The 23,050-nt window shown below is 37.4% G+C and overlaps 1 protein-coding gene across 1 annotated transcript in view; it reads right to left on the reverse strand.

The window, feature by feature from the left end:
* chd8 (chromodomain helicase DNA binding protein 8) overlaps positions 1–23,050 on the reverse strand; it is a 127,770-nt gene that overhangs the window by 56,501 nt on the left and 48,219 nt on the right. The window contains 5 exon segments of the mRNA XM_034184112.1: positions 9,958–10,153; positions 10,262–10,472; positions 20,158–20,317; positions 21,521–21,619; positions 21,782–21,925. Of these exon segments, the coding sequence (XP_034040003.1) occupies positions 9,958–10,153; positions 10,262–10,472; positions 20,158–20,317; positions 21,521–21,619; positions 21,782–21,925 (810 nt within the window).

Here is a 23,050-nt window from a genome sequence, read left to right on the forward strand (position 1 = left end):
TTATTTATGTCCAGGGTTGCAATCTGGAGGGTTTTTTGAAGACAGTTTTCTTACCCCAATCCCCCCCAATTTAGTTGTACTGCTTAATGTGTGTTGTATTTGTATTTATTTTGCATATTTTCACCACATTTTCTTTGCCTTTAACCAAAATTTATATCACAACTGACGTTGTTTGACAAGATTACTAACCACAGCAACTAATCATTTTCCTATTTTTGGCTTCTCTCATCCTAACTGACCTGATTTTAAAGCTAGAACCTCAGACAGACCTAGTAGTGCCGGAGCTTAAACATTACATTAAAAAAAAAAAAAAAGATAGTTTCACATCCCATTTTAGTTATGCATAAAAGCTGAATTAACTACATTTATTTTTATCATGTCTTATTAATTCAACTTAGTCCAGAACTTTGGTAGAACTAAGGCCCAGAGTAATTCTGATTTAAATATTTTAGTTGTTAAAATATTATTATTATTAGTAGTGGTAGTACGAAAAATGGTTTCAGAAGTGAAACTTTAATCAAGGGATGTTATGGAGGACATTCGCCACAATAACACTGTCTGGATTCGCATCTGGTTTGCAGCCTAAGCAGCAACAACAAAGAATTTGTGTATTTATGTGGAGAGCGTAAACTGATTGAGAGATGAGAAGAATTTTACAACGTGTCATCCTCAGAGATTTTAGGCGTTTTTTTTTTGGGGGGGGGGGGGCTTAGTGTTTGTTGTTAATACATTACAGGTCACGTTTTTAGTTTAACCACAGTGAGGACACACACAGAGACACTTAGAGCAAACAATGAAAGAAGAGAAAAGTTTTAAAATATGTTTGTACAAGTGCACTCTGCTCACTGTGTTGGTCGTCACCGCGCTGTGACACACACACACACCACACACACACACACACACACACACACACACACACACACACACACACACACACACACACACACACACACACACACACACACACACACACACACACACACACACACACACTAGCTGCCAGGAGGAGGAAAAACAAAACAAAAAAACAAAAACAGAGATGTTATTCTAAACATTTTGATTTGATTTTTTTAACATTTTGAAAAACATTTTGGTAAATTTTAGATCTTGCGTCACCCTTGATTTTTCGTCAAGACTAATGTCAGCACAAAACCTGCATTTTGGCAGCCCAATTGATGGCCACCCATCGTAATGATGGAGAACTTTCGTCCCTAGGTACATTTAGACCTTCGAGAATGGAACAGAACAAAAACTGATAATGAAAAACTAGAATAAAAATAGGATGAAAAGCTAAATTAGTCAGAGATCATTTTATTCACTGGGTTTACCTTTCGGTCAGGGAGTCGTGTCAATGTCAGCTTTCTTGGCCCACTTCTGCCAAAACTCTGGGTCATCAAGGCAATGTCGTGCGATTCTCTGCGGCTACAAAGCTGGCTTTGGAGAATGTAGAGCCCTTTCCCTCGCTCTCAATGGTGATAGTAGTGGCCCTACGCTGCAGGATCTGGTCAATGTTCCTCCTCACAGAAGCGACTGCCCGCATCATTTTCATCCATGATGGCAGCATAGCTCCTTTCCTCAGGAGGTCCTCAATCTCCTTCTTGGAAAACTGCTGGATCTGTTAAGGAGTGACAGAAAACAATGTTGTCAATGAGATTCAAGAAAGCTGTTTGGGGTGGAAATAAAAAAGAGACTGGCCAAACTAAAATCTACTCTGGGAGTGACTAGTATTTTTTCTTACTCCATTGACATTGCTCTCCCTTGGTTGCCACGCATGCTCTGCAGGACGGCACCGGTCCAGGCCAAGCTTGAGACTTGCTTTGTCAGCATTTCTCTTTCATAGGAATTCCTGTAATCGACGGTACCCTTGACTGCTTTAGACTGACCAATACGGTGGCACCGTGCTGGGGCCTGGAAAAAGAGGATGTTGGATTGGTGCAGTTAGCATTGTCAAGAGACTTACTCCAAAGCATGAGCCAATTCTTAAAAATGAAAAACTGAAAAATTCTTAAAACGAGGAGAAACTGTAGAGGAAGTGGAGGACACTTTGAGAGCCCATGAATGGATGAGGTGATTGTGTCCGAGGATGAGGTGATTGTGTCAGGAACTGAACATTAAACAGCGATCATATGCCAGGGCTGCTGCTCTCAGCAGTGGTACCAGCATGGATAAAGACACTCCGGGAGAAATTCACTCCCTGGAGCAACAGATCATTAACTTTTTTTCATCTCAGGACATCCACATCAACAACAATGATATTGCAGGCTGTCCTTCAATTACAAAAAAAGATAAAAAAGTCTAAACCACTTATTATTATCCGGTTTGCAAACAGGAAAACTTCAGAATGAATAGTTAAGGCAAACAAAAAGCTAATAGGAACTGAGGTGTACGTAAACGAACATTTGACAAAGAAGAATGCAGATATTGTGAGGCAAGCCAGAGCTCATAAAAAAAAAAACAAAAAACAAGCAACTTGGACCAGGAACTGTGACGTATGGATTAAATTAAATGGATCTCTGGAGATAGCAAAAATTATAATAATAAGAGAGCTCTAAGATCTGGAAAAATTTAAGTGATTGCTTCCTAAGGAGAACAATGCTTATTATTGGTTCTTTTTCGTTTACCTTGTGATGTTATTTTGTGGTGATTTGTTTGTTTTCTTTCACTAGGGGAAAAATTTTTGCAAAAACTTATATCACAAATATATTCACATCTAGCAGCTAGACATTGTTTAGCTGCATTTTTGGTTTGTGGATTACAATTTTTTTTTTTTTTTATGACACTGATTCTTACTCAATTTACTCCACTTAAAATTTTTTGATTACACTGAACATAGATTTCAATATATTGAATATAATATAGATGCAGATTGTTTTTTCTTAAAAATATTACTTATCATTGCAATTATTTTTCTGAGGAACAAATTAGCAAATTTACTGTGTTAAATGGAACATTCTCCATCATACATTTTAACAGCAGAAGTCTTTCCATGAACTTGTCAAAAATTCAGGATTGTTTAAATAGTGCAAATAAACATTTTTCAGTTATCGCAATTTCTGAGACGTGGTTGATAGAGGAGCATATGGACATTGTCCAGTTTGAGGGTTATGATTTCTTTCCGATAAAATAGGATGAACAAACGGAGTGGTGGTGTTACACTTTGTTAATTCTGCTTATCACTGTGAAATCATTCAAAACGTATTTTTCTTTGGAAAATGTCATGGAATGTGACACTTTGGAAATTACAATGCGAAAAATCAAAAATATAATTGTAAGTTGTGTTTACAGAGCACCAGGATCAACATAAAAACTTCTGTGGAAAGTTGATTGAGATGTACAACACTATTAAAAATAATAAGTCTGTATTTGTTTGTGGAGACTTCAACATAGACTTCTTAAAGCCTCATGGTCAAATACATAACTGAATTTATAAATTCAGTGGTTTGTTTGGGGATGTATCCAGTAATTACTCATCCACTAGGATAACTGCAAATACAGCGACACTTATTGAAAATATACTTACAAATGTTACCGTGGGGAATTTAGAGGGGGAATTACTTAATAGTGATATCAGAAATCATTTGCTGTTTTTTTTTTTTTGTTTGTTTTAAATTCTTTAGTTGACAAAATTGACCATACTGAAAGTATAAATTTCAAAAGGAAAATAACAGAGGAAACTTTGGAAAATCTTAGAATGGACTTAAGGGATCAAAACTGGAGTGACATTTACACTGAGGACATTGATCAATCTTATGAGTCATTAATTTCCATTATCTCCAATTTATATGATAAACATTGCCCTTTGGTGTCAAATGTTGGAAATAAGCAAAATGTTAACAAACCTTGGACTACTAAGGGACTGCAAAATGCACAGAAAAATAAAAAATTTCTGTACAAGCAATTCTTAAAACCAAGAACATTTGATGCTGAGAAAGATGTAAGATATATAAAAATAAGCTAACTAACATTATACAATCTTGTAAAAGGCAGTATTATAGTCATTTATTGGAAAAAATAAAAACATTAAGGGTACTTGCTAGATTTTAAATGAAGTCATAAATAAGAGAAAAGGTGTTAAAGAATATCCTGCCCTTTGTTACACAAGCACTGGTACAGTTGTTAAGGAAAATAAAGCTATAGGAGGTCATTTTAATGATTACTTTGTAAATGTGTGTAAAAATTTAGATGATTCGATTGTATCTTCTGGACTGCGTTCTTTGGATTATTGTAAAACAATTAATAAAATTCAGGATTCAATGTTCATTAAAGAAACTGATGACTATGACATAACTGACATTGTAAACTCAAGGGGAAAAAAAAAACAACTGATAGTGATAATTTTGATATGTCTTTGATTAAAAATATTATCGATTGTAAAGTGATACCATTGTTTAAATCTGGAAACAAACATGTCTTCTCAAATTATGGACCAATCTCACTCCTGCCACAATTTTCCCAAATTTAGGAAAAGGTATTTTTAAAGAGGTTATATGAGTTCATAACTAAACATCACAATCTTAGCGAACAGCAATATGGTTTTAGAAAGAATTGCACTACTTCACTGGCTGTAATTGATTTTGTTGAACAGATTACAAATGCAATTGAAAATAAGCAATATTCTGTTGGGGTTTCTTTTCATTTTCAGAAGGCATTTGATACTATAGACCATACTGTGCTATTGGACAAACTGCAGAGGTATGGTATCAGGGAACTGGCATATGATTGGATAGTTAGCTATTTATACAATAGATACCAGTGTGTATATATTGGTGGGACAAATTCTGAACTCATGAAAATTACTTGTGGGGTGCCCCAGTGTTCAGTTCTGAGGCCGTTGTTGTTTCTTCTGTATATTAATGACATATGTTTGGTTTCCAGGTCCATCATTTGTATTTTGTTTGCTGATGATACGACTGTGTTTTGTAGTGGGGATCACTTGGGACAGACCTTGGACATGATGGAGAAAGAGCTACAGAAGTTTAAACAGTGGTTTGATTCAAACAAATTATCGCTCCACTGTGGTAAGACAAAGTGTATTATATCTGGAAACAAGTCCAGGAGTTCCTGCAGAAACAGTAACTGATATAAAATTTCTTGGTGGTGTTATTGATGATAAACTGAGCTGGAAAATGCATATTAATTTTGTTAAATCCAAAATGTCAAAAGCCATTGCAATTCTGCATAAAGCACAAGATTTAATTTCCCAACACTCATTAACGATTTTATATCATTCATTGCTCATTCCATACATGACCTACTGTATTAAGGTATAGGGAAATACATATAAAACTAATACTAATCCAATATTTTTGTTGCAAAAGAAAGCTGTAAGAATTATTTGTAACAAATCATATTGCGAGCCAATTAATCCATTGTTTGCCTGTTTACATATTCTAAAATTCTGGGACTTGGTTGATTACATTACAATACAAATTATGTATAAAGTTAAAAATGAACTGCTGCCACATGTCCAGGATCTGTTTAAACTGAGGGACTCCATTTATAATTTGAGAGGAATGGACTCCAGTTATAATTTGAGAGGAATTTAATTTTTTGAGAAATCAAGGATCCGAACTGCAAAAAGTCAGTGTGTATCTGTCAAAGGTGTTAACATCTGCAGCAAGTGTCCTGACAATATTAAAGTAGTTGGTACGTTAGTAGGCTTTAAAAGACATTACAAGAATAACAAAATTGCATGCTATAGTTGAAGACTTAGGCCTACTGATTTGTTATTACTTTCGGGTTTGATTTCTTATTTTTTAGTATAAGGGGTGGGTATTTATAAGCTTTGCTTCTGCCCTCACCCTTTCGGCCACGCAGTACCTTTGTAAAGTTGCTTTGTTATGAGTTTTTTTGTTGTTGAATTGTATGCTGAATAAACTCATTCATTCAAGAAAACTATAGGCCTGCAAAATCAAAGAAAAAAGGCCTATGCCCTGCCATATTGTTTGCGTGCATTACAGTGCATCTGGAAAGTATTTACAGTGCTTCACTTTTTACAAGAACTCAACCCTTCTATTTTCTGTTAATTACATATTCTTTAATGTTAATTTACCGTCTTAATGTGTTTATAAATTGTTTAGCTTCTTGTTATGATATACACTCTTATTATTATTTTATTATTACTTCTATTTTGTCATTTGATTTTTTAAATGGACCCCAATGGAAATAAACGTTTTTACTTTCTTGTGTCATCCATGTATTTGTAACGTATTTACAATTATATTATATACTGAAAGTGAACTTACTAAATAAAATCACTTATGTACGCATACACTGACGCTTTAAATATAAAGATTTAATGCCACCCGCTGGAATGGCATGTAAGTCCAGAATGCAATTAGCAACATCCATTGTTCAGTGTTGATAGCTACAACCCCTGGCAAAAATTATGGAATCACCGGCCTCGGAGGATGCTCATTCAGTTGTTTAATTTTGTAGAAAAAAAAGCAGATCACAGACATGACACAAAACTAAAGTCATTTCAAATGACAACTTTCTGGCTTTAAGAAACACTATAAGAAATCAGGAAAGAAAAAAATTGTGGCAGTCAGTAACAGTTACTTTTTTAGACCAAGCAGAGGGAAAAAAAAAAAATATGGAATCACTCAATTCTGAGGAAAAACAAAAGAACGCTCCAACACATCACTAGTATTTTGTTGCACCACTTCTGGCTTTTATAACAGCTTGCAGTCTCTGAGGCATGGACTTCAATGAGTGACAAACAGTACTCTTCATCAATCTGGCTCCAACTTTCTCTGATTACTGTTGTCAGATCAACTTTGCAGGTTGGAGCCTTGTCATGGACCATTTTCTTCAACTTCCAAAGATTTTCAATTGGATTAAGATCCGGACTATTTGCAGGCCATGACATTGACCCGATGTGTCTTTTTGCAAGGAATGTTTTCACAGTTTTTGCTCTATGGCAAGATGTATTATCATCTTGAAAAATGATTTCATCATCCCCAAACATCCTTTCAATTGATGGGATAAGTGTTTAAAATATCAACGAAAACTTGTGCATTTATTGATGATGTAATGACAGCCATCTCCCCAGTGCCTTTACCTGACATGCAGCCCCATATCATCAATGACTGTGGAAATTTACATGTTCTCTTCAGGCAGTCATCTTTATAAATCTCATTGGAACGGCACCAAGCAAAAGTTCCAGCATCATCACCTTGCCCAATGCAGATTCGAGATTCATCACTGAATATGACTTTCATCCAGTCATCCACAGTCCACGATTGCTTTTCCTTAGACCATTGTAACCTTGTTTTTTTCTGTTTAGGTGTTAATGATGGCTTTCGTTTAGCTTTTCTGTATGTAAATCCCATTTCCTTTAGGCGGTTTCTTACAGTTCGGTCACAGACGTTGACTCCAGTTTCCTCCCATTCGTTCCTCATTTGTTTTGTTGTGCATTTTCGATTTTTGAGACATATTGCTTTAAGTTTTCTGTCTTGACACTTTGATGTCTTCCTTGGTCTACCTGTATGTTTGCCTTTAACAACCTTCCCATGTTGTTTGTATTTGGTCCAGAGTTTAGACACAGCTGACTGTAAACAACTAACATCTTTTGCAACATTGCGTGATGATTTACCCTCTTAAGAGTTTGATAATCCTCTCCTTTGTTTCAATTGACACCTCTCGTGTTGGAGCCATGATTCATGTCAGTCCACTTGGTGCAACAACAGTGCAAGGTGTGATCACACTCCTTTTTAGATGCAGACTAACAAGCAGATCTGATTTGATGCAGGTGTTAGTTTTGGGAATGGAAATTTACAGGGTTATTCCATAATTTATTCCTCAGAATTGAGTGAGTCCATATTTTTTTCCCCTCTGCTTAGTCTAAAAAAGTAACCGTTACTGACTGCCACAATTTTTTTTTCCTGATTTCTTTAAGCCAGAAAGTTGCCATTTGAAATGACTTTAGTTTTGTGTCATGTATGTGATCTGCTTTCTTTTCTACAAAATTAAACAACTGAATGAACATCCTCCGAGGCCACTGATTCTATAATTATTGCCAGGGGTTGTATCTGAAATCACCCAGTTTTGAAAAAAATTCTCAGGTCACCCCTCAGCTTTCTTTTGTCAATTTTATAATCACATTCCAAAGTGAGGGTGAAATGCCAAATATTAGGTCTGTATCTTGAAAATGTTTGAAGCTGCAGCCTTTGGAAATATTTGCGAATTTTTCATATATCATCAAAACGGTGTTTTCTACCAACTTTGAACGTTAACAATCACCTTCGAAATTGTACATGTCGTTCGTATCTTTGATTAGTTCAAAATCAAAGAACTATACCAGCTTGGCTATAGAACTTTTTGTATGATGGTTTGTGATATAACGGAACATATCTAATTTGGGTTTTCTGGCATTTTGAGGCCTTTGTGGAAGCCAGATGACACTAGATACAGCAAAGCTGCCAACATTTCTAAACTCTACACTAAAGGTTAGCCTGGCATGAGCAGTTTCAAAGCTGTGAGGCATATAGGGAGCTACCTCACTTTTTGAACAAAATTAGAGCAGCTTTAAGGGCCCCTTCACACATAGTACGAATGTGGTCGAACTGTGCATGAAGCAGGAATCGTATGCAATACGTGTAAAACTGGAGCTGCCTAGCGCCTCGTACACCTGTTGCTACAACTATTTGCACACACCAGTGGCTGAAAGCAGAGTGTGCCCTGTGAGAGCCCATTTGATCCCTCTCGTGGCAGATGTCCACCTAATTCCATGTGACACACGAACATCTAACACCGCTTGCCTGGCACTTGTGGCCAGGAAAATGTGTGGCCATTCGTGCTGTCAGCATGACAACACTCAGCAGACAATCACTTTCGAGATGGTGGTGAAATTTGTCTAAGAGCCCCCACGACTGTGAAGTTGCCAAGTATGTATGTGGAGTGCCAGAGTGTTGGCTCCCCCAACAACATGTGTGCACGTGTTTCGTGCGCTCCCCCTCCCCCCAACACGTGCATGTGTGTGGTTCCCATGCTCCCCACAGGCGAGGCGCCTCTCATCTGACCAAGAGTGACACCTTGGTCTGTGCGCTGAACGGAAAGGGGGCATCGCTGGCTGCCAACAGCTGTCGAGATATCTCTGGTCCTGGACGTCACAGCTACAGAACACGTACCATGTTTTGTTGTGTGTGCTTGCTGTCCTCGTGGAAATCCATAAAAACATATGTCGCTTTTGCGACGGGCTGGAGAACGGGACCGTCAGTTCATGTGGACACGCAACAGGCGATCTGAATGTCACGTCTGTCTGACAGGACATGCGTGTTGGGCCAGGATCGGCGCAGGACTATATGACAAGCCAACAGTGCAACAAATGCGCCACTTTCAGTCACGTATCAGCAGAAATACGCCGTAACAAACGCCATTTGGTCCGTTACCACACAGTCGCATGCATGACACCGTCGCCGGGGGTTCGTTCACGTTTGCTCATCAGCTCGATGTTTTCATGGTGTACTCATATGAGCTGTTCCGCTCTGATTTGTACTTAATCGTATTATGTGTGAAGGGGCCCTAAGTTTTAAACCCCAGTACAAACTGAAAGTGACCTTTGTAATAGCTTTTGCCTGATTTACTCCATAACATTCACTCATAGCCAATCTATACCTTTTCGGAATCTTTACAATCAGACAAATAATGTGATATATTTTTCAATATGACTGGAGCATTTTTTTAATTTTCATTTTGAAAAATGGCTGCCATGAGTAACAATGAAAATTCACGATGGCTCAATATTGACTTTTATTTTAAATATCTTTGGCTACATCTGTGCCAAATTTGGTGCTTTTATCACAAAATGTACAATGTTTTTACTGTGTTGTCCCACTAATAAACATCTGTCTGTATTTATACAGTGTCAAGTCATTTGTATGAAGTTGCCTATGTTGTCTTTGCTTCTCAAACCTCTGGAAAGTGAATTTTAGACAGAACAGTACAATACTGTACCTGCAGGTCATTTTGAGGGTTCCAGTCAGAGTCAAATATAACACAGGTGTCAGCAGCAGTCAGGTTAATACCGAGGCCACCTGCACGTGTGCACAGCAGGAAGACAAAACGATCAGAATCAGGCTTGCTGAAGCGATCAATGGCGGCCTGTCGCAGATTTCCTCGTACTCTGCCATCAATCCGTTCGTAAAGGTATCTAAAAAAAAAAAAAAGGGGGGGGGGGGCAATAAGAAGAAAAAAGACCAATAACTCACTATCAAATCTCTGTATTTCTACCTAGGTATCCACAGGATGACATTAATACCTCTTGTTGATGAGGTAGTCCTCTAAGATGTCTAAGCAGCGCACCATCTGGGAAAAGATGAGCACTTTGTGGCCACCAGCCTTAAGGCGTGGCAACAGTTTGTCCAGTAGCACCAGTTTACCAGCCGATCTAATTAGAGCCTGCAAATGGAAGTCAGGGGCCACAGGGTCATACACCTCCCGCAACTCCGCTACTATCTTCTCTTCTGCACCTGGATAAAAGTTAGAAAAAGAAAAGAGTTTATAATTCATTATGGTTTTCAAAACCTATCAAATATATACGCACAAAAGCTTTAATTTCCTTGAATTTTGTTCCCAAACTCTGAAGTACTCGTCAGCAAGCACTTTTCATTTACCAAGATAATCATTCTCGTGGCTGGTATGGCATGTCAAGACGCAGGTCCAACAGCCCTAGTGTGTTGCCCGTGGGGATCCATGGTCTCTAGATTGGGTAGTGTTTATAAAATAGGTAGCTGACATTTTTCAAGGGTGGTAATAAATTGTGCAAAGTTTTTGCAAGTTAGAATGGTGTCCATGTCCAGAGTGTTTTTAGAACCTGTGACCTCACCAGTTTTTAGAAGAATGCAACCCTTTTATTCCCCCTTTTAATTACATAATTTTTTTTTAATTGTTAATTTAAAATATACAGTCTTAATGTACTTATAAGTTATTTAGGTTCTTGTTATCATATACACACTTATTTTATTATTAGTAAGGATTAAACAACGAGAAGCCATGCATTATACGGTTTGAAAGCATGACGCAGAATCTAAAACACCACGACGTGAAGCAGAGTGGTGTTACTCCGCAAAGTGCATTCAAACCGTATAATGCACGGCTTCTCGTTGTTTAATCCGCTTATACCATGGTCCCACACAGTGAGCTAACACAAGTTAACAGAAATTGATCAAAATTTGTGAATATTTGGGACTATTTTATAACAGTCTCAAGATATTTTGTCTCTGATGCGCTTACCGAGTCTGTGGGCTCGGTAAGCGCAGCAGCTGGCCACTCACACCGCCCCACTCTCTGCTGTGTGAAGCTGCGGCCAACTCTGGCAACAGGTCCAGAAACTACGCTCGCTGTTTTCATGAGGAGCGCACCGGCAGCCCGCAAGGATAGAACCATTCTCTTCTTCTTTCCTGTCTTCAATCTTGTACAGTTCGTCCAATGTTAAATCTTTACGCCGTTGCTTTTGCTGTTCTTCTCGTTTGCTCTCCTCCTCTTTCCATTCCTCAAACGTTTTATTTTGGCCAAAAATATTAAAATTCACTTGGAAATCCGTGTTTTATCGCATTTGTCATTCACCTGTCAAAACACAGCTGATCTGCGCCAACTGATTTGCGCGTTGATTTGGTGACGACCAGAGCAGAGTGATTATAACAGTGACTTAACTTGCCGAACTACGTGTGCGTATACACAAAAATAATGCACGCCAGTTAGACACTGACCATGGTATAATAATTATTATTTTTACTTTTATTTTGTCATTTGCTTTTTAAATGGACCACAATGGAAATAAGTGTTTTCATTTTGTCATGTCATCCATATATTTTTTCCAAGAACAGAATAGAGCCTTTATTGTCATTGTACATATACATACAACCCCAATTCCAATGAAGTTGGAAGGTTGTGTAAAATGTAAATAAAAACAGAATACAATGATTTGAAAATCCTCTTCAACCTATATTCGACTGAATACACCACAAAGAAGAGATATTTAATGTTCAAACTGATTAACTTTGTTTTTGTGCAAATATTTGCTCATTTTGAAATGGATGTCTGCAACATTTCAAAAAAGCTGGGACAGTTGATTGCTCAAAGTACACCTGTATGGAACATTCCACAGGTGAACAGGTTAACTGGAAACAGGTGAGTATTGGGTATAAAAGGAGCATCCCCAAAAGGCTCAGCCGTTCACAAGCAAAGATGGGGTGAGGATCACCACTTTGTGAACAACTGTGTGGAAAGGAAAAAAAAAAAAAAAAAAAAACTCAACAGTTTAAGAACAATGTTTCTCAACGTTCAATTGCAAGGAATTTAAGGATTCCATCATCTACAGTCCATAATATAATCAGAAGATTCAGAGAATCTGGAGAACTTTCTACATGTAAGCGGCAAGGCTGAAAACCAGCAATGAATGCCCGTGACCTTCGATCCCTCAGGCGGCACGGCATTAAAAACCAATTGTGTAAAGGATCTTACCGCGTGGGCTCAGGAACACTTCAGAAAACCACTGTCAGTTAACACAGTTCGTCGCGACATCTACAAGTGCAAAGCCATACATCAACAACATCCAGAAACGCCACCGCCTTCTCTGGGTCCAAGCTCATTTGAAATGGACAGATGCAAAGTGGAAAAGTGTGCTGTGGCCTGATGAGTCCACATTTCAAATTGTTTTGTAAATCATGGACGTCGTGTCCTCTGGACAAAAAAGGAAAAAGACTATCCAGATTGTTACCAGCACAAAGTTCAAAAGCCAGTCACACGTCAGCTCTGCAGATCAGGCAGATGCTGTTTTCCTGTAACCACGTCCCAACAGAGAGGCCTTGGACGACGTGGTCACACATGAGCAGGCGGATGTCCTCACCAACTATGTAATCCATCAGATAGATGGAACAGCTCGTGTTTGTGGTGTTACGCAACTCATGGTTGGCCACAGGTTCTTCAGCTGGCCCTGCCTCCTGCTGAACCTGTTCTTTATTATTATTATTTACTTGCACTGAGCTTACTAAATAAAATCCCGGATGCACTCATGCTTGTAATAGAAAGATGATTTACTTCACCCTGCTGGAATGGTGCGAGTCCAGAATGTAATTAGCAACATCCATAGTTTCTCCAAAAATGTTAGCCCTATCAATGTTACATTTTTGCAGCATTCATCCTTGAGCCAAAATACATAAGCATAACAAAGGGCAAATGTCAGGTCTCCACAGTTTGTCCATGATCAAAGTTATACGCACGCATGGAGAGCTTTTTGTCTTTTCCGCATTTTGCCGCAAGCAGGTGTTTCTATTTTTAGACATGCACAAACACAGACAGTGGTGGAAGACAAATGCAATACACTTTTCACTCATGATACCAGCAACATGACACTTAACTAAACCACGAACTACAAAAACACATTTCAATAATGCTAACAACACTGTTAAATGAACATGAACCACAATAACAGCATTTACCACATTTGCATTACCACTCTTAGCTTCATAGTGGAATAGAGCAAAGAAGGATATGCTTTCACAAAACAGATCAAATTTAGGTTTGCATCTCAGATGTACCTTCTGGCAATTTGTAGCTAAACTTTCAGGTCTTCTTTTTAAGAAAATCTTCCTCTATACCACTTCATCATGAAGATGGATAACTGGTGTTACAAAATGCAAAATTAGCATTGTGCACAATTTCTCCAATCACAGCCATGAATTGCAGGTCATTTGAGCGTCTTTCAGACTGTGGTGTAAAGTTGTTCATATTTGTGGATTTTTCTGCCAAACATTCCTCTATTTGATCCATGATGTGAATGTAATCAGCATGCACACTGCAAAAACTTATATGACAGGACTAAACTATCATTGAAGAGTAAGGAGTGAAACCAGAAAAGTGACCAGTCACAGCCTTTTGTGTTCTCCGTCATTTAGCAGGTGCGGCAGAGGGCTCTGATCTAAAGGGCTTGTCTTTTGTTCTCCACACCCAGGAATGTGTGTGAGAAACTTAAAATATTACAGCACAGGCAGCAAGCAGTATTTTGTTAATAATCACCAGCCTTGAATTACAGCCTGCCACATGGAGCTAGGTCTAAGCACGGTTTTTAAAATCAAGGAAATAGAGTCCTACTTCCCTCGAATTGGCGAGAGTCAGTGCTGAACTTCATTTTGTACCTCTGTTACTGGGCACATCCAGACTGCTCTGTTCTGTACATGTGAGGGGTTTTTAATGGAAATGCATTGCATTCGGACAGAAAATTTAGTCCAATGTGAGCAAAAATCCATTATACAAAATCCAGTATATATAGTGTTTATTACATGGAAAATCATATAAAAACATTGGGACTTTTGCTTTTGTCTGGTAAGTGCAAGTATCCGGTTTATAAGATAATGGTTTTGGAGAGCCTTACTGTATACCATTAATCAGATTTATTTCATTCTTGTGCAAGTTTCTGCATTCGAAGGAACTAATTTCTGAGACAGACAGAGAGAGAGAGAGAGACAGAGACAATGTTTCTTTTTGCTCCACTTCAAATGAAATCCAACTTATGAACTGAAATCATCCCATCCAGGGTTTTCTGATTATCAGATTATTGAAGTGCATGTAAACGCAGGAGATCTGATTATCAGTTATCTAATTTCAAACAGTTATCTGATTATTGTGGATATGTAAATAGGGCTGTCACGATTAGGAATTTATGGAGACGATTAATTTTCAGGCAAATAATTGCGATTGACGAATATACGTATTGTCTATTTTTTTCCCCCCTTATATTCTACAATCATAGTATAATTACACAACTCTGGAAGAATGTTTGGCTTCTGTGAGTGGAGAAACTGGGAATAGTGCAACATTGTTATTTTTATCTTCATTTTACATACAGTCCCAACTTTTTCTGGTTTGTGGTTGTTTCTGTTGCATTTTTTTTTTTTTTTTTTTTATATTTATTTCATTAATTTAAAAGAAAAACAGAAAAGCAAAAAACAAAAGCACCACAATACCAGAATGAAAAGGAGCAGAAAGAAGAACAAGTCTTATGATTTCTGCCCCTTTTAACAATACAATCTTTCAATATACAGCATCATAGTCAACATTATTTAACAGATTGCATTTCTTTAACTTGTCACATACCACTGACCCATTTCATAATTATGACCATTAATTAATAGATTACATCACTGACAGGTTACATTTAAACTTAAGACACTCCAAACATTATTAACAGTTTACTTTTTTTTTTTTGACTTTCTTGCAGCCCACTGACTTACTTCATAGTTTCATACTTACTTAATACATCTAATTTAATATGTTTTTTAAATAATTTAAGCGACCTTAATTCTTTAATTTCTTTATTAAGATTGTTCCATAATTTGACACCATTTACTGCAATACTCCTTTCCTTTACTTTGGTTCTAAATCTTGGTTTTTTAAAGACTTCTATTCCTTTCAATTTATAACTACTTACTCTTTTTTCAAACATATTTTGAATGTTTGTTGGTAAAGTATTTTTATTAACTTGGTACATCGTTTGTAATATTTTCAAATCAACTAAATCATGAAATTTAAGTACCCTATACTTAATAAACAATGGATTAGATGAATCTCTAAAACCACTGTTACTAATCACTTTTAAAGCTCTTTTCTGCAAAATAAATAAAGGTTGTATATGTTGATCCCCAGATTTCTACACAGTAAGTTAAATATGGGACAATCAATGAATTGTACAATGTTAATAAACCATAACTATTTAATGAATATTTTACTTTATGCAAAACAGCAATGGCTTTCGCTATTTTTCCTTTTATGTAATTTATGTGTGACTTCCATGTAAGATCTTCATCAATCATGACTCCTAAAAATTTCATTTCTTTTACCCTTTGTATATCCATTCCATCTATTTGTAATGACACATTATTTTCTTTCGCTCTATCATTAAACAATATGAAATTTGTCTTATTAATATTTAGTGACAATCTGTTTATATCAAACCAATGTTTAACTTTTTCCAACTCTGTATTTATCACTTGTGCTACTTCCTGTATATCTGATCCAGAGTAAAACAGCGTTGTATCATCAGCAAATAAAATGCTGCCAAGCACATTGGATACATTCACAAAATCATTGATATACAAAATAAACAGTTTGGGTCCAAGTACCGATCCTTGTGGTACTCCATAAATAATGTTACACAATTCTGATTTGGTATTATTTATCTGAACAAACTGTTTTCTATTTTCTAAGTAGCTTTTTACCCACTGATGTGCAACACCTCTTATTCCATATTGTTGTAACTTGTGGAGCAATCTTGAGTGGTCTATAACATCAAAAGCCTTTTTCAGGTCAATAAAAATACTTACAAAATAATCCTTATTATCTATTGTTGTTGATATTTTCTCTATTAGTTCCATAATTGCCATAGCTGTCGAATGTTTTGCTCTGAATCCATACTGAGCATTATTTAAAATATGATGTTTCTCAATAAATTTATCCAATCTTGTTACAAAAACTTTTTCCATAATTTTAGAAAACTGTGGAAGCAATGATACTGGCCTGTAATTAGAAAAATTATGTTTGTCTCCATTTTTATATAATGGGACTACCTTAGCAATTTTCATTTCATCTGGAAAAACCCCAGTTGACAGAGACAGATTACAAACATAAGTAAATGGTTCAATAACAATTTCTATTATACTTTTTACAGTCATCATGTCTAAATCTTCATGGTCAGTTGATCTTTTGCTTACACAGTTTTTTTTACAATATTTCTTATTTCATCTTTTTCCACATTGTCCAGGAAAATACTATTGACCGTATTTACCAATGTACATAATTGATCTTCTATTATTGGTTTATTTCCCACCAGACTTGACCCTACATTTGAAAAATAATCATTAAACCCATTTGCAACTTCTTTTATATCATATATCTCTTTATTTTCCTTAAAGTAATTTGGAATAGTTTCTTTCGTTCCATCACTATCAATCACACTTTTTATAATTCCCCATGTTACCCTCATATTATCTTTACTCTTATTTAGTTTTTCACTGTAATAATCTTTTTTTTTGTTTCCTAATTATTGTTAATAGTTTATTTTTATATTTTTTGTATTTATGTTCTGATTCCTTTGTTTGCAATTTTAAAAAGCACCTGTATAAATAGTTTTTCTTTGCACAAGCATTTTTTATTCCTAAATTTTTTATTTTTTATTTCTAAATTTGGCTCTCCTCATCCATCACGTATTGTACTTAAACACTACATTAAGCTCAAGATTGAAGAAATAAATACCTTTGGAAAATAACAGCTGTTAAAGTTCAGAGTTCTCACCTGCTTTTTGTGATCTGTGCATCTGAACATCACCACGGCTTCTCCACGTCAGGGTTTTTTTTTTTTTTTTTTTTGCTCAGTTCATTCATATATTCTCATTTTTTAAATATGTTTTTAAAAGATATATGACCGTTTATTTCATCTCATGATCTCATAAATTCAGTATATGACGTGCACATGGTGTGAACAGGACGGTAACGGCAGAATCACACCGAGAGAGAAAGTTCAGAGAGAAGTAAAGGCAGCTCCATGGTTTGGTTATGGTTTTTTTTTTTAACATGGGGTTAAAATCCTCTCTGCTCCGCGCTCGGTGTGCACTGATGGTTCTCAGGAGACTGTAACGTGTCGTGCCTCCATTCAGGAATCTTCCTCACCCACCCCCTCCCTCCCTCGCAGTCTGCAGCCTGTTGACTCCGCGCGCGCACACAGACACACAGACAGCTCCTTCACTAAACTCAGCATTTCAGACGGCTTTAAAGAAGACGGCCACTGTTTTAATCGGCCCTCTTATCCAAACGGCAAGAAGGATCGCTCCTCAGCTTCCATGTTATTGTCCTGCCTTAAGATGAGAGCGAAAGAGTGAGCAAGGGTGCAGCACAATGACGTCAGATTCTGAGTCGTTTTATGCTTTGTGGATAAAATAAATAATTCACAGTAATCGCGAATATGAAAAATAATGGCAATTGGCAAATATTGTAATAACTGTGACAGCCCTATATGTAAACATCATCACCCTTTATCATTTGTCGCAGTGCCGGTGTCACATCAGCACCAGTCCATGATCTGGCTCCCCAAAAACTGTGTACAAGTACATGGACCATTCTGAGGACAGAGTGCATGTCTGCATTTCCAAAATGCCACAAGAAACCACCAAAAAAAATAAATTAAAGCACCTAATTTACTCATATTTGGAGTCAGTCTGGGCAAATCATTGCATCCTTGAAATGTATTGGAATGTCATGTGATTAAGCAAAGCTAAAGTTTTACATGTTTGTATAGCTTAAAAAAAAAAAAAAATACTATAACATAGCTGTAAGCTCATTTATTTGTGTTACAGTTCATCTTGTCTGTATTTATAGTTTTATTATTTATGCATATCATTAACACCCTCAAATCTGCAGGGGTACCAGTGCCTCTACGCGACAATGTCTCTATATTGCATTTGGTGGAGGCATTACAAACTCTGCCTAGGGTGCCAAATTGGTTAGGGTCAGCAATGAATTCCATTGTCTTGTCATGAGGCATATCACATTTGGAAATATACAATGGTCAGACACAGTAATGGAATGGTGGCAATGATCTGGAAATCTGTTACAGATTGAATTGCCACTTACACCTTTAAAATATTTCTGTACTACATGAACAACAAAGCAAACTTTTATCTTATGTGAAATAAATGTTAATTTTTTTCATCTCAATACAGCGATACATTAAAAATAAAAATCACTAAACGACACTGAGGCACATAAAGCTCAAACCCCTAGCCAAAATTTAAATATTGTGGTAAAAGGCATACTACAAATTTGCTTTCCTTTATTAGAAAAATGGCCAGTCAAAAATCAGTATGTCACAGTGGAAGAAGCTATATTTAGTCACCTTTTCAGGGGTCAACTACAGAGCGTGATCAAGAGGGTCACTAGGTTTAATCCTTAAGTGTGGTTGAGTGCTCAAGTGTCACCTAAACTGCTCAGTTACAGGTACATTACCCCTTTCTACTTATGACTCCATATAAATGTAGGATTGAGATGTAAAGAAAGAAGTGAAAATTGATTTAATTTTTCAGCTAGATAATAAAGGCCAGTTATCTTAAATCAATTTCCATACTCGTGTATTTTTATATATATATATATATATATATATATATATATATATATATATATATATATATATATATATATATATACATACTTCAACACGGAGGCGCTTTTGCTCCACCATCAGCTTCGTGCCCAAGCCTTCGGCATGAATTTCGCTGCTCTCTTTTCATGGCAAAATCTTCTGTCACAGTGGAAAGTGCTGAAAAGGTGCTGATGTCCACCTCTTCCGCAATTTCTCGGATAGTCACACGACGGTCCCACATCACCACAGCATTCACTTTGGAAATGATCTGGTCATTTCAGCATGTTGATGGCCGACCGGAGCGTGGCTCGCTCTCCATCATTGTGCGACTGTCTTTAAACCGGTTGTACCGCATCCGAATGGTTTCCACCTGGCTGTCGCCCAGTTTCTGGCAAAATTTGATGCAGTTGCGCTGCTCCAGTCGTTCAGCCATTTCCTTGCAAAGAAAAAACGACGAGAGACTACACCCATCCTCACACAAAGGCTGCTTACAAGCAAATGACGCAATCGACAGGCATGAAAAAATTCACACATGCGCACGAAGGTTCAAGGTTGGCTCTTGCAAACACACGTGATTCAAATCCATCAGGTTTTTGAAAAAAATAAAAAAGGTTGGATACTTTTCTAACAGACCTCATATCCTTTCTTTCCTGTCTTTTTTTTTGGGGGGGGGGGGGGGGGGGTGCTGTCTCACTTTACTTTTTATGGTAAATTTGCATTTACCATAAAAAAGAAAGTAATTCAGTAGAATTATTTGTCTATAAAAAAAGAAGCTGTTAAAATACATAATATTTCTACCACCATTCCCGTTTTTGGTGCACAGTATATTTTTAGTTCACCCATGTTTTCCCCCCATGGCAAATGTTCTCGTGTCTACAACTGTTTAGACAAGTATGACTACAAGTGAATAGCGCTGGTTTAATCAACATAGTTCACCGGCAATTTCAAGAAACAAGTAAAATAGTTTTGCACAATATGACTCCTTTACGTTCAAAGACAAAGATGACAGACAATTCTGAGGGACAATACCATTGATGAGGTAGGGGTGGTTGCAGCACTTGCGCAGTTCCATCATAGTGTTGAGCAGGTTGGGGACATTGCTGTTGCTGTTTGCCCCCAAACTGAGGAAGCTGAAGTTCCTCTCCAGGATGGCCCGGTAGTATTTTTTCTGGACATCTGTCAGCTCGACCTGGGAGAAAGTACAATCTGATTTCAACTGCTTTTTAGAAACTTTTTGCTATGCATGCAACATTTGAAGATTTGACTGCATCTCTGATAATGGTCTGAATTTTCTTGACATACCATGTACATAGGGGTGTAACGATTCATGTACTGCATCGATGTATTGATTTTATTCCTACAATCCAACTACACAGATCTGTGCTCGACAAGTTGGCCTTCCGGACAACATACGTCGATCTAATATTTTAAAAGATAATAAATTGATTGTATTGATACTAGGAAATAACGCATTGGATTTAAGCACAGCAGATTTTATACAGATGTGTTTTGTTAGCGCCTTTAATGATAAAGACGTTAAACATTACTTGATTCAGTCTGCCTGCTTGTGACATCATCGTCTACACGCCAGCAGACAACAAACGTAGCATGGCGGGTGGCAGTGTAGAAACCGGCAAGCAAAAAATTATTAAGCCATTATTGCGGTCCAGTGTGTGGAAACACTTTGGCTTTTGCAAAGACGAAGAAGTTCTGAATAAGTCGCTTGCTGTTTGCAGAATATTTAAAAGGTCAAGTAAAATACCACGCCAACATGACAAATCTTTCCAACCACCTACTAAGGTCTCATGGCATTTCACACAATGCTGGATGAGTAGCAATAACGACGGATGACTGGACGTCATGCTCAAATTGATCCGGTGTAGAAAATGAATTAAAAAAATAAAAAATGAATGAATAGTTTTAAATGAAGCCCATAACGCGCCGATATTCTTCAGGCTTCATGAAGCTGCGTGAAACCTGCATGGAGTGGAAAATCTCCAACAAGAATCCTGCCATCATAAGATATAACACCAGGAACATGATTGCAGGAGGTGCAGAAGCCCAGTTCAGTCCACAGATTACCCGCTTCGCACAACTATTCCGGTATTTATTTCAGTCACACTAGTTGAATGTTTAGCTAAAATTTACTGAATTGATTTCAAGTCACTGAATCATTTCAGATCGTATCATTCTAAATGAACCAGCATCGTCCTTGAATTGCACTGGCAACCATGAATCGTGATAAGAATGGAATCGTTGTTCAAATGAGTCACTGCACCCGTTCATATACACTTTAAAACTGTTCAATTAATAAGGATAATTTGTGTATCCAGTCTTCTGTACACCAGTTTTAACTTCTAAGTTTCTGGACACTTGCAGGCTCTGCACCAACCTCAATGATGGTTTCCTGCTTAGGAGCCAGATTCTTCTCAACATCTTCTTTCAGTCGTCGTAACATCATAGGTTTCAAGATGGCCTGCAGTTTCTGAACCTGAAAGACCAAAACAGGATATGAGGAAAACATCTCAATGTTACCATTTACATTTGTGGGTCAAAGGAAGAAGCATTCAATTGTGACTTGAAAAAAAAAAGAAAAAAAAATACAAGGATTAACAGCTGTGTATAAAAATCTGCCTATAAGAACATCTGGCACCTGTTCCTCTGTTTTGAGGTCTCCAAAATCTCTGAGGAACTCTATTTCAGAGGGGAACTGTGCAGGCTCAAGGAAATGAAGAAGACTAAAGAGTTCCTCCACAGTGTTCTGGAGTGGAGTGCCTGTCAGCAACACTTTGTGTTCCTGGGAACAACACAAAGGAAATGAAGAATTAAGGGAATTGCAGGGGAGGAACCAATTGGGATGCAATTAGCAAAATGGGAAAAACAGAATCAATCAATCAATCAATCAATTTTATTTATATAGCGCCAAATCACAACAAACAGTTGCCCCAAGGCGCTTTATATTGTAAGGCAAGGCCATACAATAATTATGTAAAAACTCCAATGGTCAAAACGACCCCCTGTGAGCAAGCACTTGGCGACAGTGGGAAGGAAAAACTCCCTTTTAACAGGAAGAAACCTCCAGCAGAACCAGGCTCAGGGAGGGGCAGTCTTCTGCTGGGACTGGTTGGGGCTGAGGGAGAGAACCAGGAAAAAGACATGCTGTGGAGGGGAGCAGAGATCAATCACTAATGATTAAATGCAAAGTGGTGCATACAGAGCAAAAAGAGAAAGAAACACTCAGTGCATCATGGGAACCCCCCAGCAGTCTAAGTCTATAGCAGCATAACTACGGGATGGTTCAGGGTCACCTGATCCAGCCCTAACTATAAGCTTTAGCAAAAAGGAAAGTTTTAAGCCTAATCTTAAAAGTAGAGAGGGTGTCTGTCTCCCTGATCCGAATTGGGAGCTGGTTCCACAGGAGAGGAGCCTGAAAGCTGAAGGCTCTGCCTCCCATTCTACTCTTACAAACCCTAGGAACTACAAGTAAGCCTGCAGTCTGAGAGCGAAGCGCTCTATTGGGGTGATATGGTACTATGAGGTCCCTAAGATAAGATGGGACCTGATTATTCAAAACCTTATAAGTAAGAAGAAGAATTTTAAATTCTATTCTAGAATTAACAGGAAGCCAATGAAGAGAGGCCAATATGGGTGAAATATGCTCTCTCCTTCTAGTCCCCGTCAGTACTCTAGCTGCAGCATTTTGAATTAACTGAAGGCTTTTCAGGGAACCTTTAGGACAACCTGATAATAATGAATTACAATAGTCCAGCCTAGAGGAAATAAATGCATGAATTAGTTTTTCAGCATCACTCTGAGACAAGACCTTTCTAATTTTAGAGATATTGCGTAAATGCAAAAAAGCAGTCTTACATATTTGTTTAATATGCGCTTTGAATGACATATCCTGATCAAAAATTACTCC

The sequence above is a fragment of the Thalassophryne amazonica genome, chromosome 12 (genome assembly GCF_902500255.1).
Source record: "Thalassophryne amazonica chromosome 12, fThaAma1.1, whole genome shotgun sequence".
In the NCBI taxonomy this organism is placed as follows: domain Eukaryota; kingdom Metazoa; phylum Chordata; class Actinopteri; order Batrachoidiformes; family Batrachoididae; genus Thalassophryne; species Thalassophryne amazonica.